Source organism: Vigna angularis, chromosome 10 (genome assembly GCF_016808095.1).
Source record: "Vigna angularis cultivar LongXiaoDou No.4 chromosome 10, ASM1680809v1, whole genome shotgun sequence".
NCBI lineage: Eukaryota > Viridiplantae > Streptophyta > Magnoliopsida > Fabales > Fabaceae > Vigna > Vigna angularis.
Window position 1 is genome coordinate 5,666,272 of NC_068979.1, and position 15,609 is coordinate 5,681,880.

At 27.0% G+C, this 15,609-nt stretch overlaps 2 protein-coding genes across 2 annotated transcripts; both read right to left on the reverse strand.

Annotated features, from left to right (window-relative positions):
* Positions 1-54: 54 nt before the first annotated feature.
* Positions 55-2,238, reverse strand: LOC108335356 (patatin-like protein 3). The gene is made up of 7 exons (XM_017571361.1): positions 1,975-2,238; positions 1,710-1,897; positions 1,344-1,530; positions 1,095-1,259; positions 671-970; positions 399-574; positions 55-313 (listed from the first exon to the last, which is right to left on the reverse strand). The coding sequence occupies exons 1-7, from the start codon at positions 2,107-2,109 to the stop codon at positions 250-252; spliced, it is 1,215 nt and encodes a 404-aa protein (XP_017426850.1). The 5' UTR covers positions 2,110-2,238; the 3' UTR covers positions 55-249.
* Positions 2,239-5,863: 3,625 nt separating this feature from the next.
* Positions 5,864-8,964, reverse strand: LOC108335564 (patatin-like protein 3). The gene is made up of 7 exons (XM_017571599.2): positions 8,715-8,964; positions 8,453-8,640; positions 8,066-8,252; positions 7,826-7,990; positions 7,447-7,746; positions 6,843-7,018; positions 5,864-6,092 (listed from the first exon to the last, which is right to left on the reverse strand). Exons 1-7 carry the CDS (start codon positions 8,844-8,846, stop codon positions 6,029-6,031), a joined length of 1,212 nt encoding a protein of 403 aa, XP_017427088.1. The 5' UTR covers positions 8,847-8,964; the 3' UTR covers positions 5,864-6,028.
* Positions 8,965-15,609: the final 6,645 nt, after the last annotated feature.

Consider the following 15,609-nt stretch of genomic DNA (forward strand, 5'->3'; position numbering starts at 1 on the left):
GTGATTTGTTAAAAAAAATTGGTAACATATCAGCGTCCTAAAGATATATACCCAACACCTCTAGATTCAATAGAATAATCTTTACATCATCCATGAATTCTTAATTTTAAGTTTCAAAAGCATCAACAATTGTTCTCTTCAACATTGAAGATAGTAGCAAATTTAACCCTTATATTGTATACAGATTATAGCAAATCGATGGGAAGCTTCAACCATGGTTTTGTCAATAGCATGCATTCTTACGATCATTTAATTCCTATACTGTAAGTTGAACTTTTTCTTCTTTCTTGCATCCGAGAGTGACTTTGCAAACCTGCAAACATCGATCAATTTATTTAGATGTCTTGTTACTGCTACAAAATAAATTAAATTAAATATATTATACAAATAAAACTAACCTTTTGAGTGCTTCCTCATTGGTGCCTTTATCTGGAACTGGTTCATAGAGACCTGTATCAAGATTCACTCGCGTAACTTTTTTCTTCAGTAACTCCTTCCCAACATTGACCAGATTATTCAAATTCTCTTCAGTAGCTACATCCAAAGATGCTAAATCCCCCTTTAATGTATCGTCCTGATTGCACCAACCGAATTAATTAACTATTACGACCGCCATTTTTAAAGACACAGACAGCAATAAAACCAGACGTTAGTACTTCATCAAGCTTACTTGAATCCGGAGATAGTTGTCTTCAGATTGAAGCGCCCTAAAAACCACACAGTTGTGGTAGTCAACCATATCACTGCTTGCTTCGCTGAAGCAATCTATAATGGGCGTGAATCCAGATTTGAATACCCAACTTAAAATTCCCCATTTTGACACCATTTTCGCGTCGTATTTGTGCTCCTTCTTGTTCGATCCAGTCCCCAATGACAGAACAAGAAAACGATCATAGTTCAAAGGGCTGATACCTATTTCATTTGGCTTCCTTATGATTTGCTTCGTCAATTCTCTGATTGCAACCAAAGTCTGCACATCCATATATCAAGAGCCAAATTAAATTTTTTAACATCAATCAAAATCAGTTCACTATTTTTAGTAGCTATGTATAACAAGCCTTCATTTATCTCTTTTTTGTTCTCAAGAGTCTCACCGGATTATTTGCAGCCACACCACCATCAATGAGGTTGAATTCTCTAATGACATTTCCTTGTTCATCTTGCTTCGTAAAATAATGAGCCGGTAAAAAGGTTGGAGCAGCCGAAGTGGCTATGCAAATATCTGACAGTTCTACATCCAAAGCTGCTTCCGTGGCAATCTGTACAAGATGATTCAATTCACTGCAATTTCAACAACAAAAGCTAACAATGTATAACTATGTACTAAAAATATGAATAATGACCCTAAACGAGGAAAAGATGGTAGGTTGAAGTGTCTTGATGTCAAAAGTGGGAATAACAACGTTTGTCAAGGTTTGGTGCAACTTTGTCTCCCCTAACTTCTTTCTTATCAACTCATGCAGATACTTCCCATCGTACTTAGGTCCGGTCAATGTTTTCGCTATGTTCTTCGGCCAGCCAAATAGTCCGCTGCATGCACGTGAAATATGAAAGAGTATAAGCAAAGATATATATATATATATATATATATATATATATATATATATATACATATATACTCATAACATATATAATTGGTTATGAACTAGATATATATGTGTGTGTGTGTATGTGATAATAGTAATGTTATAGTGTATATATTATTGGACCTAGTAGGAGGGAAAATTTGTGGAGACTTTTGGAGGAAAAAAGGAACAATTTCTTTGGCAGCAAATAAAGGGCGTTTGTTGGCCATTGGATTGGGAGCTGTTAACATGGCAGCAACGAGACCCCCTGTACTTGTCCCAGCAATCACGTCAAAGTAATCTGCAAGCCTTGCATTCTCACCGTCTAACTCCTACATATGTATGCATAGACAGACATTCAGAAGCCTTAGAATCTAACTTAAAATTAAAAACACTGCAATTTGCTAACCTGAAGTTGAGCCTCAAGGTAGGCAAGAAGAACACCGGGAATGATTCCTCGAATACCACCACCGTCAATGCTAAGAACCGTAATGAAATTCTCGTATTTTGAAACCGGAATTTCGGGAGAAGATAGGTTTTCCATGGCTGTTTGGAACTAGAAGCAACTCTAGCGTTGAAATGAATGGAGAAGTCTTGAGGAAATTGTATATATGTATTTGACGCAAACCATGAGTTAGTTCGTGGCAGTGAAAGGATTTCGCAATTGGGTTTTACTTTATTTTTGTTTCTTTCCCAGAAACCCGCATTTTAGTTTAGAACTATTATAGGTTACGTCAGATGTTGTTCTTGATTCACAGGTTATATGTTTACGTGAAACAATGATCAAGAATTACTCGCTAAATGACAATACATTAACATTCGAGTTCTGGTATTCTCGTCAATTAATAGGAAAACGCTAATAAGTCATTCACTTTCTTTCTTTTTCACTCATATTTCGTTCCCTCTTCTTTATTGCATCATTTAATATTTATTAATTTAATCTCTTTAACTTAACTATATAATTAATGTACTAGAAAACTTGTAGTAACTTCCCACTGGCCCATTCCTCGTGACGAAACAAGACTCCAGAATCAACATCAGATTAACGATTATGTGAGATCGACGTCAATGCGTTCATCTTATTCAATCGAAGTCTATTCTAAGTATTCAGTCAGTCCATTAATCTCGACAGAATCTCGACAATCATGTCAGCTCATTCATCCCGACAATCCCATTGACCCATCCCAATTATACCGTCAACTCGTTCATCCCATACCATCCCGATCTCCTGCATTTTTTGTTATGTTATTGCTTTATTGGATTTGTAACTATATTGATGTCCCATGATCACCATTTAGGTTGGACTTCGTCTTGTGGGAAAGTTATGCATGGTGATCATGGGAACGCGAGGTTGGGGAAGTGTTTTACTAAGGTGCAGGGTGGATTTCAATGTTCTTATTGTCATATTGAGCATGCACTTTGACAGGTGACAATATCCTAGCAATGATTTTGAAAACTCTCGTTAAGGGTCTCCTAAGAGGAGATCTACCTACAGAAGACTTTTTAACGCTTAAGTCAATAAAAGAGTTAAGATCTTTGTAAATATTGTGTGTATAAGTGTTTTAGGAATTAGTATTCTTTAGGGAATATTAGTTATATTTATTGGATCAACATAGGCCTTGAACCTATGTTTCTATTGGATAATACTTACATGAGGTGTATAATAACAACATGACAAATAGTAAGATAATGATAAATAATAATCAACACATCAAACTATCGATATTTAGTTATAATATGGAAATATGATCCAAATAGGCGTAGGTTTTAGACTGAAGAGACTTGGAGGGTCTTATTGAGCCACACTCAGAGATGACAAAAAATCTATGTTTGCAGTACTCGCAGGGTGCAGGTAGCGAATATTTTAATACCAACTTATAAAAGGATTGGGTGCATGTAGTGTACTACCCGACCTGAGGGTACCCTTACACGCAAAAAATAAAAAAAAAAATTTAATTTAATTTAATTTAATTTAGAATAAAATTAATTTATTTTTTATTAGATTAAAATTAAAGTTTAATTTATATTTTATTTTATTTATATTAAATTTTATATATTTTTTCAATTTTATTTAAACTTTATTTAAAAATGTATAAAATATATATTTTTGAATATTTGTAGGTATCCGTATATACCTGCGAGTTTTGAAATATCTATATCCGACCCGATCTGTTGTCATCCTCAACCACACTCTTTAATATACCTCTTGGATCAAGTTAGAACATTTTGTAAACTATGTTTTTGAATTATTTTTTTTTTTGTTAAACTTATAAGTTTTACGAATTTGTTTAGCTAGCATAATCTTTTGTCTGGACTCGAGTAAATTTCAAAGAAGAAGGGTTATTTTGAAGCATTAATGAATGAAGTTTTGGATATGTTATTATTTGGACTAGTTGATGTGTAGACTGTTTTGTTTTTATTTTTTCATAGTAGAATGTTTTGTTATGATAGGCTGAAATTGAAATTGATTTTTTTTATAGTTTGTATTGATTACTTAGAAGTATATGCATATAGATATAAAACTTAAGTTAATTGGTCTTTGAGATCAATAGATGGTCTAAAAATGTGTTTAAATTGAGATATATGCATGCTAAATTAGGAAACAAGTCTAAAATGTGTTTGAAGTAGAAGGACTTATTTTAATTAGCACATCTGTGGTATTTTCTTGATTAAATTTGAAATTATTAGGTATTACATTAAAAATAGCTCTGAGAAGTTTAAATTGAGAATTATTGATTATTATTTGTTAATCGTGTCTTGTATAAGTTCTCTTAGTACAGTTTAGATGTTTTAGAATGAAAATTTTGAGTTGGTTGGAATTCGAAATGATTTTAGGAGAATTATGCAAAATTTTAAGTTTACCGTCCATTGAAGAGAGTCAACATCATTTTTAAATTTGATCTGTTCAACGGATTTTTAAGTGTCTCACTCAATTGATCTCAAATTCAGGAGTAATTAAGAAGAATTACAAAATTAAATCAGATCAAATAAATTTATTGTGTTTCGTGAAATTACAATGTGTGCAACCATATGATTAATTAAATTGTGTGATTCTCAATTTATTAAAAAAGATTATCCACATGTTTAATAATATGAATATTAATATTTCATATGAAAATTTCTAATTTAAATGTTGCATGCTACGCTGATTCAAAATATTTTGCTATAGCATATTTGAGAATATATGATATATAATGCAATTTATCATTCAAAATATGGAAGTACGTAATTTATTACTAGAAGAAGAGATCATAACTCTTTAGTAAAACTGTAGTAAATAGATAGAAGTTAAATTATCAATCCAAAAATACTTGCTCATGTAATTATTTAATTAGAATAAAAAATAATTATAAGATTTTCCTAATAAGAGAGTACAATAAACACATCTTTTAGAATAAAATAATAAATGACTAAATAAAGATTTAAATATTTTGAATAAGAGAATAAAATAAATCAAATGACTAGTTGAAAATAACAATAAAGATAAATAAATATGAAATGATAGAAGAACCATTGGAAATTAATTGTAATATCCTCTCCAAATTAATTCCTATTATCAAGGTCAACAGATTATTTAACTATTCATGAAATTGATTTTTATTTTATTCCTTGATGAACAAAACACTTAAATTAATTAAGAAAAATGAAATCAATTATTCAATAAAGTACATTAAACATTAAGGTAAATGATTAATAATTTTCTTTATAATCCCTATTCATGTTATAAGTTGTAAGGTGTTGACATTTAATTCTAATAATCAAATAAAGTCAACGTTAAAGATGAGTTAATAGAGAATTTTAGTCTTTGAATGAGACGATGTTACCGGTTTATAGCATCTAACACGTTGAAATTTATGATAGTAAGTTAAAAAAAATAGTTTCAAATAATATAAATAATATGTTTATTTTAAGATTTTAAAACTAAATTATTACAAAACCTCTTATTAAAAAAATCCATATTTTGACGTATGATAAGTGGAAGTTAATGTAAAATATTATATTGAAAATTATATGGAGTTATTGTCAAGAGAACGTGCTAATTAAAAGAAATTAGAGTTTAAGCCTATCCTTTGATCCAGAATAATAAATAATAAAATTTACTTTTATTTTTAAGTTTAAAAGTGACAATAATTATTCTCTCTATTATATCTTTTCTTTCTTTTTAGAGCAAAAAATTTAAGAAATTTTACATTCGAATAAAACAAGTATACAATTTCTTGTTATACGTTCTTCTCTATATCACACACAAATATAACACATGTATATATTATTTAAAGATTACAAAATACATAAGAATACAACTGATAAAAAAATAATTAAATACAAATAACAATTTAAAAAAGTTACAACATTTAAGGGAGTATTTTCTTTTAACATTTATAATATGGTAGAAATTTTAACAATTGTAATGGTATAGGAATTATGGCAAATATATGCGAAGGTTCAACCATGGATTCTTATGTTTAATTTCCATCTTGTGAGTTAGACTTTTTCTTCTTTCTTGCATCCGAGAGTAACTTTGCAAACCTGGAAACAATAATCAACTTGTTTAGTCTTAATACTGCAAACAAACAAAAATCAAATTAAAAGTATATATGGTTTGATTAAGTTTCGCGTTAATTACGTATTAAGAATTTTCAGTTGAGTCTATTGAAATTTTTGTTTATTAATTATTAACATTTTATTTTTTATTTAAGTGTTTGGTATTTAATTTTTTCCACTAAAAAAATATTGTAATTTTATTTTTTTTCTTTTTATTTTTTTAGTGTTAAATATTGTAATATATATAAAATAATATTATAATTAATATAACATGATAAATAATGTTTACTGTTTTAATTAAAAGCATGCTAGATAACAATAAATCTTCATCTTCATTATCTATATCATTGATGATGACAATAACAATCTTAGTTTTTTTTTTGTTATTGTAAATAATGACTTAAAAGTTATTGCAAAAATGGCAATACTATTATATAACACATTATTTTAATAAGAAAATACAAATCATTTATCATTTTATATTAATAACAACATTATTTTATATTAAATACAAAATTTCATATTTTTTAATACATGTAGACAAATAAATAAATTATAAGAGTCACATTACTTAATTAAAGACTCAGTTAAAATATATATATATATATATATATATATATATATAAATTATAAATATTCAACAAAAATAAAAATATGAATAAAGAAATAATTAAAAATACTTAAATAAACTTAAAGTTTTGTTAAACTTAAAAACATTATAGAAATAAAATTAACCTTTTCAGTGCGTCGGCGTTGGTGCCTTGATCTGGAACTGGTTCATAGTGTCCTGTATCAAGATTCACTCGCGTCACTGCTTTCTTCAATAACTCCTCTCCCACTTTCACCAGATTATCCAAATTCTCTTTAGTAGCTATATCAACAGAAGCTAAATCTCCCTTTAATGTATTGTCCTGATTTAACCAACCGTTATAATTATTGTTTAATAAATTACCACCATTATTAAATACACAACCACACAAAATTTAAACTATTTTAAGTCAGTTCTTAAATTATTTTAACTTACTTTTAGGGAAAGAGAAAAAGTTCCCTATTCTAATTTCCAGCTTTAAAAAATTGTTTATTTAAGCTTTTTCTCATCATCTTTAACGTTAGATTATATTTTTGGGTTGACTTTCATAATTTGGCCCCAGAAAGCAGAATGTTGAAACATTTTTATTCTACTTACAAAATTCTGAATAAAAAATTGTATATAGTTTTAAAAAAGTAGTAGATTTCATATCCAGAGACATGGTTTTCTGTAAAAAAAAGTGCCCAACAAAAATATAATATATAGTGACTAAGTTGGCGATTTATTTGGTTAATAGAAGGTAAAACTTACTTGAATGCGGAGGTAGTTGTCTTCAGATTGAAGAGCACTGAAAACCACAACGTTGTGGTAATCAACCATATCAGTGCTTGCTTCGCTGAAACAATCTATAATGGGTGTTGACCCAGAGTTCAACAACCAAGTTAAAATTCCCCATTTCGAAACCGCCTTTGCGTTGTATTTCTGCTCGCTCATGTTTGATCCTGTCCCTAATGACAGAACAAGAAAACGATCATAGTCCAAAGGGTTGATAGGTGTTTCATCTGGCTTCCTTATCATTTTCTTCATCACCTCTCTAATTGCAACCAAAGTCTGCATATATATATATGTCAACAACACCCAACTTTTAAACCTTAATAACATCCACAAAAAACTCCTTCGAGAATCTCACCGGATTATTAGCAGCCAAACCACCATCAATCAGGTTGAATTCTTTTATCACTCTCCCTTCACCATCTTCTTTTGTAAAATAGTGAGCCGGCAAATAGGTCGGAGCAGCCGAAGTTGCTATGCAAATATCCGACAATGGTACATCTAAAGCCGCCTCCGTTGCCAACTGAACAACATCACTGGATTTACATATAACTATTTCAACCAAAAACAATCTATAATATAAGACTTAACTAATGACCTGAAACGATGAAAACATGGTAGGTTGGAGTTTCTTGACGTCAAAAGCGGGGATAACAAGGTTTGTCAGCGTTTGGTGCAACATTATGTCCCCTAATTTCTTCCTTATCAGCTCATGTAGATACTTCCCATCGTACTTAGGTCCTATCAAAGCTTTCCCTATGTTTAACAGCGGAGCGAATATTCCACTGCATGCACGTGAAATTATGAAAGATTAACCAATATATATATAAACACTCATCATATAATTTCTTTAGTCTACGCAGGTAAATAATAATGTGGACATATAAATATAGCATAGTTTGATCATATATATATATATATATATATATATATATATGTATGTATGTGTGTGACAGTATAATAACAGTAGTAGCGGTAGACGTGCCCTGTCTGGGGGAAAATTTGTGGAGAATTTTGGAGGTAAAATGGCACTATATCTTTGGCAGAAAACAAAGGGCGATTATTGGCCTTTGGATCTGGAGCTGCTAACATGGAAGCGACGAGACCCCCTGTACTTGTTCCAGAGATTACATCAAAGTAATCTGCAAGTCTTGCATTATCACCATCTATCTTCTGCATATATTACACATTAGGAATAATCAGTTAATGAAGCATTAAATAGGGCAAATATTTGCTTCTGTGCTAACCTGAAGTTGAGACTCAAGGTAGTCAAGAATAACTCCGGGAATGATTCCTCGGATTCCGCCACCGTCAATGCTGAGAACCGTAATGAGATCGTATTTTGGAGGCTGAGTTTCGGATGAAGATGGATTTTCCATGGCTGGTTGGAATCCTATGTCAGACTCAATGATTAACAACCGTGTGGATACGGATATATGAAGAACTTCAGAGGTTCCTTATATGTAGACTTTATTATTTATATTTCACGCAAAAACACGTAGCTGGTGGCTATTAAAAACCTTCTCAATTAGGTTTACCTTGTTTCTCAATTCAAATTTAATGACTGGACTCTTCAGGTACATGTTTATCTCAATCACGAACAAAAAACATATTTGTGGAAAACGAAAATAAATTAAAATAAACTTTCTTTCATTTGATTTTTTAAAATTAAAATATAAATAAGTTAGTTTTGACTTATAAAATAATTAGTTTTATAAGTATCTTCTAAAAACTTGATTATGTGAAGTCATTGACTTCAACTTTATTTAAAATATTATCCCGTGAAAAAAAAAAACAAGTGTTATATACATACACGCTATTAACCAGTCTTTAATGTGGCCTAATTATGGTTTAGGCACATTCGAAAATATGAGTTTTATCTGTGTAAGACCCGTCAGAGTCAAACAAACAATCGTTTCAAGTATAATTAGCCTCCAGTTTAATAATAATAATAATAATACTAATAAAATCTGATAAATTTTCAGTATATCACATATTTTAGTTAATTTTAATTTAAAAAATGTTATAGTGATTATTCAAAATATTTTTTTTATTTTCTTTTAAATATTTTGTTATTTAACTTTTGCCAATAATACAGCGTGATTGTTATTTATGTTTTATGGTATCAAATTCACTAATCAACTGGTCCTCTCTTTGAGAATGAGTTAATAGGAACGAAGAAGGAATTTGAAGAAAAAAAAAGGTAGGAGTTGAAGAAGGAAAGATGAAATTAACAGCTGTCATTAAGTTATTAAGTTATAAGAACAAAATTCAGCATGAAATACTTAGATAATTTTTTAAAAATTGAATATTTAATAAAATCATTTTTTATTATAAAAACTCAATTGAAAATTCTTAAATTTATAATTTACGTATAACTCGATTAAGATAATATATCTTATTAATTTCATTACGTTAAAATCTTAGGAAAGGATAAATGAAAATGTACTTTTCATAAGCCTCGCAAGGATGAAAGTGGATGATTCCCAAAGATCTTCATCTCGACATATGTTATAATACACAAATATAAAGATGTACAAATTAAATATATATATATATATATATATATATATATATATATATATATTACTTATTTATATTTAAGATTTTGTTTTGATATGTTGAATAGTCTTACGTTATTTTGAAGTAGAAGTAAAAATAATAATTAAAATATAGCTTCCTCCTATAATATTTTGATAAACTCTAAAATATGACGCTATGTATATTTATTTTTAGCATATATAACTAAACATTTATGTTTCCAGTAAACAATTTTAGTTTTGATATAAGTAACAGTTTTCTATCATTGCCAGTTTAAGACATTTTTTAAAATAATCAGAAACGTGGAAGAACTTCTCACCAATAAAAAACCATAAAAGAATTTAGCGGCGGCTCATTAAAATATTTATTTTCTTAAAAGAGATATGTTTGCTTATTCTAAACAAATATGAACTAAATTTTAATTTTAAAATCTCGGAAACAAAATAACCACTAGATTATTTTACATTTAAATTAACTATTTATTTAGTTTTAAACAAATGGATCAAAATGCACTTTCAAAACATCAATAAGAAAATATAGGACTTTCAAAACATGAATAAGAAAATATAGGAACTCAAGTATTCATTCTAATATCATAGTATTTTTACTCTATTTTGAAGAAGATGATAAGTTTTCTTATGCAAATATTGCTTCCTAAATTATAAGAATAGGCATATTTTAAAAAAAATACAAACTTAGTCAAGTTTTGTAGGTTTTACACGACTTCATAGGAAAAGTCACATGCATCCCTTAATCGATTTAGTTTTGTCATATCTGAAAAGTTGAAATTGTACATCTTTTAAACAACTTCAACAAATTATAATTAATTGAAAATTGATAATTGATTACGTATTGTTGAAGTCATTTGGAGATAGACAACTTCAATAATGAAGTCATGTGAAAATAAATAATTTTATTCCTACAATTCGTTAAAACTGTATAGGATGCACGACTTTAATTTTTCATATATGATAGAGCTTAAGTTATTTAGATATGTTTGATCTTTTCATATAAAGTCATGTAGAGTCAACACAATTTATCTATTTTTATAATTTTTAAAAATCTATTTAATTTTGTAATATAAAAGACATATTTGCCTATTTTCGTATAAAAAACTAGGAATTATGAAGAGAAAAAAAATAACATAAAAGAGGAGGCATTATTATTTACTTGTTGTAAAAATAGTATTAAATGATAATAAAAAAAAATGGATGATGATTAATTTATTCTCTAAGTTTGAGTATAAGAGATGTATACTTGCTGTGCACAAATAAATTAAGTGAAATTAATTTACAAGTACATCCAATTATGAATTTCAACATGGCATGTTAATTAAGAATGATACACACGATGAAAGAACGTCATGAAACAGTTAATCGTAAAGTTAATAAATAATCGTATTTATTAAACGGTGTTTATTTTGTCAAAAACTACCAAAACGAAACCATATTGGAGATGGATTTTAATTGCACGTGGAATGTCCTTGATTGGTCCTCTTTCTAACTGCCATACTCGGATTTACGTGTATCACAAATATAAAAACTATATATTATTTTTCCTTACTCAGTTATTCATTCTGTCCAATGGGATTAATAATCCAAACTATCGGTATTAAAATATTTATTGGAGAAGGAGGACTTTATTTGTTTACACTATTTGTAAAGTCACTCTTAAGTTTGGATATTATTTTTCTTTTAAACTAGTTTTTTAGTTTTTACTATAAGTTATATTACCACGCAATGATAATAAATGAAAAAAAAATATAAAATAATAAAAAACATTTTACTTAATTTTATAAAACTAGTTTGACGTATTCGCATCATGCTAAGGACATCAAGGATAATAACAAATAGACTTAATATAAACTTAGACTCTAATCAAGGGTTAGACTATGATAAAACTCTCTGACAATACAGAAAATATGTTTAGTTGTAAATAAGAAGTTTAGTAGTTAGTTTCAATTTTTAATTTATTAATCAACTATTTCGAGTATTTGACTAACTTCATTATATATACTTGTTATATTTGTAGTGCACGTTACTCCAAACACTGTAGAATGGTGAAGTACAACACGATATAGTTATATAAAGAAAATGTTTAATTCATTTATGATTAAAAACACAAGAAAAGTGAGAGATACATTAATTAATGTTACAAAGACATAAATAAATAAATTTATTTATGTTATATCTCTTGGATTTAATGGCTGTTATGCTTTCCTCACATTGTCTTGACGGTGATATTAGGTTGTCTAAATTGATAATTCACATCATTATGTCTTTCTATTATATATATTTTTTAAATAAATAAAGGTTTATTAAATCATTTTCGGAAAGATAAGTATTTTATTTTTCTAAAATAATTAAAGTTTTATTTAATAATTTGAAAAACACAAGTATTTGATTTATAATTTTGTTGATAACTTGAAATCATTAAAAATTAAAGAATATATCAATAGAGTTAATTATTTCAAATACAAAATTAAGTACAAATTTTAATACAAATTTCAACTCAGTCTAACGAGTTATGTATTTTAAAAAAATTATAAATAAAAGGTTTTAGACAATTAAAAATAATTCTTTAACTTGATCTAAAATGAGAGTAGAGATTTATTTTGGGAGCATTCATGGTTATTCTTTTTTAGAGTTGATAATGAATGTACTGAAATAATCAACTCTCTTATACAAAAAGTTGATGTAATATGTAGTTTCTGTTGTTCAATATATTTATTTTTATTATTTAATATATATATATATATATATATATATATATATATTAAGAACGAGAATAGAACACAACTTTAAAAATGAAGATTTAATTATTCATCATTCTAAACATAAGAAATTAATACTTAATGTGAAAATTTGATAGAAATATGTAAGATTAAAATTTTCATTATTAAGATTTAGACTTAATTTTAAGAAATTAGTGTATATTAAATAGTGACTTGAATGCTTAGAATAAAATTTAAATATATATTGCTTAATTTATTTTACATTTAATTGAATCAAGAAACTTAATCCTAATAAATTTTTGTCCTATAATTCGGTATAAATAATTTTTTTTAAAAACTAGATTTATTTTATTCACAAAAGAATAAACTTTATTTCTTCATAGTTTTTGTCTAAATCAGATTCTAATCATAATTTTCCTTCAAAGACAAATAAATAAATTCATTTTATTTATGTCATATCTCTAGGATTTGATGGCTGTTATGGTTTACTCACATTGTCTGTCTTGATGGTGATATTAGTTTATCTGAATTGATTATCTACCACTTGACTGATTTATAATAGCATGAGGTCATTTTAGTTTTAGAGATGGTCATTATTCTTCATTCTCTCTCTTTGTTTTGTTGACTTTGTTAAAATATTCTTTTACGAATTTTCTTGACAGTTACTCTTTATTTTTTAAAGTACTTATTAACGTATAATTAAATAAATTAGTTATATTGAAACTGATAAAAGAAAGTCACTTTTATTAAATTATGATGCATATGGTGAAAATAAAGTCTGATCTCGCCATAAACAACAATAATTGCTAATTAATTTTGCAACTGTAACAGCTTAAACATTGCCAATTATTTGGTAAACTATAAAACAAAGTCACCTTGCATCTTTTATTTTCTTTAGTTCTAATATTAACTATTAATTGAATAAAAGACCGTTTCTTGTCTCATTCCTTTTAAAGTTTTTTCATTTTTTCCACTTTTTTTTTCTTGACCGGTCTCATACTAATTTCCACCATTAGATCACATCTTTGTTTAGACCGCACAAAAATAAAGTAATATATACTTAACTTAAATTTTTAGTTTGAGTAAGTTTTTATTTTTTCATACACTTGTTTTTTTTTTTGTATTTTTTATCCACAAATTTGGGGATTCATGTGACTTCTAAGTTAAATAGATGTATTTTTTGTTAGTTGAAATTTATAACGTGTTGTTTGTTGATCAAGATTTTTTATGAGTAAGTTGGAATTTTTTTTTTCTTCAATTTCAAACAAATCTTTAAAGATAAATTAGTTTTCTTCAAATGTTGATGTAGGAAGTATTTTATGTTGAAATTTTTTTCAAATAAGATTTTGATTGGGTAATCAAATTCAATTGTATTACTTGCAATTTTATGTATTAAGAATATCCTCAAAAGATTTGAAAAGGTTTGCACAGTTTTATGATTTTTTTTTATAATTTGGATATTAGATTTATGATGGTCAATTTGACTGTTGATTAATTATATTTTCTTCAGATCGTGTTTTCGTATTATTTTAATTGAAAAATAATATTTTCTATATTTAAAAAGTGAATAAGATTTTTAAATGAATAGTTTTGGGTTGTAAATTAATTTTTTAAAATCGTTAGGTTGTATTTGCCTAAACAAAAAATTGTTGCCTACATAAGGGAAATATGTTGTTCGAATAACGAGTGAATAATTAAAATCTACATTTAAGTCCAAATCGACTTATGTGACATGTACTTCTATATAAATATTATAATATTTAGTCGATTTGAATAATTATATGAAAATAAATTGAATTTATTGTTGTTATGTTGAATTGAATTATTTGAAGTCATATACTTGCAATATAATAACTTGATATATGTTTTTTAATAGTAAACATTTTATATGTGTTTTTTAATAGTAAACATAATAACTTATTATTAAAGATCAGACATTTTATGTTATTTGTGTTTAATTGAATTTGTTATTTTATGTTTTTTCTGTCTATTAAAAAGATATAGATTTATATTTTATAATATCTTTGAAATAAATATGCCAGAAGGTTAATAACTTGATATAAATTCACATTAGAGTTATTCATCTCAACATAAATTTATAATAGTTTAAAACAAATTTGTTAGACGTAAATTTATACTTGTTAGTGTATAATTATATATAAATTTATGTCTAACCATATAATCAAATATAAATTTATATGTAACATATACAATTAGATGTAAATTTATATTCAACTGTGAATGGTTAGACGTAAATTTTATATGTTTTTTAATTAAATTGATTTTAGTACAAAACAAAAACATGTAAATAAAAATTTATCCAAATCAAAATATACAATTCAAATAGAATATTTTCAATACATAATATACATTTTTAAAGTCAAAATAAAAACTAGACCCTTCTATTAAATAAAAAGAGTAATTTAACTTTAAACAAAAAACTGATCAAAATCTAACATACGTATTAGAGGAGATAGTTTGTCTATTGTTGTTTTATTTGAATCATATTCTCCTTTGATATATGTGATAGATAACATGAAGGCCTGAAACAATGATACAACATTTAACATTAACAAGTTAGAAATGTTACCTTTATATAGATCATGAATTCTTGTATGAATGATAACTTTCATCCAATGCCCGACATATTAATCATATTTAAATAAACTGATTTACTTATTACACTAAAATATATGAAGAAAAAACTAATATCATATAACTTCTACATAATTTAAGGATTAAATGATACCCAACCTCAATATATAAAATTTAAACTTGTTTTTTTTTCTGCTCCTTCCACATAAAATGTTTGTGTCAATCACAATCTTGGTTAAATTGAGGATATGTTAATAATAATTGTTATATAC

Coding starts and splice junctions, on each gene's coding strand:
- LOC108335564 (XM_017571599.2), bottom strand. CDS start 8,846: ATGGAAAATCCATCTTCATCCGAAACTCAGCCTCCAAAATACGATCTC. Junction 8,641..8,714: donor ACCTTGAGTCTCAACTTCAG/GTTAGCACAGAA, acceptor TAATATATGCAG/AAGATAGATGGTGATAATGC. Junction 8,253..8,452: donor CAAATTTTCCCCCAGACAGG/GCACGTCTACCG, acceptor ACGTGCATGCAG/TGGAATATTCGCTCCGCTGT.
- LOC108335356 (XM_017571361.1), bottom strand. CDS start 2,109: ATGGAAAACCTATCTTCTCCCGAAATTCCGGTTTCAAAATACGAGAAT. Junction 1,531..1,709: donor CAAATTTTCCCTCCTACTAG/GTCCAATAATAT, acceptor ACGTGCATGCAG/CGGACTATTTGGCTGGCCGA. Junction 1,260..1,343: donor CCATCTTTTCCTCGTTTAGG/GTCATTATTCAT, acceptor CATCTTGTACAG/ATTGCCACGGAAGCAGCTTT.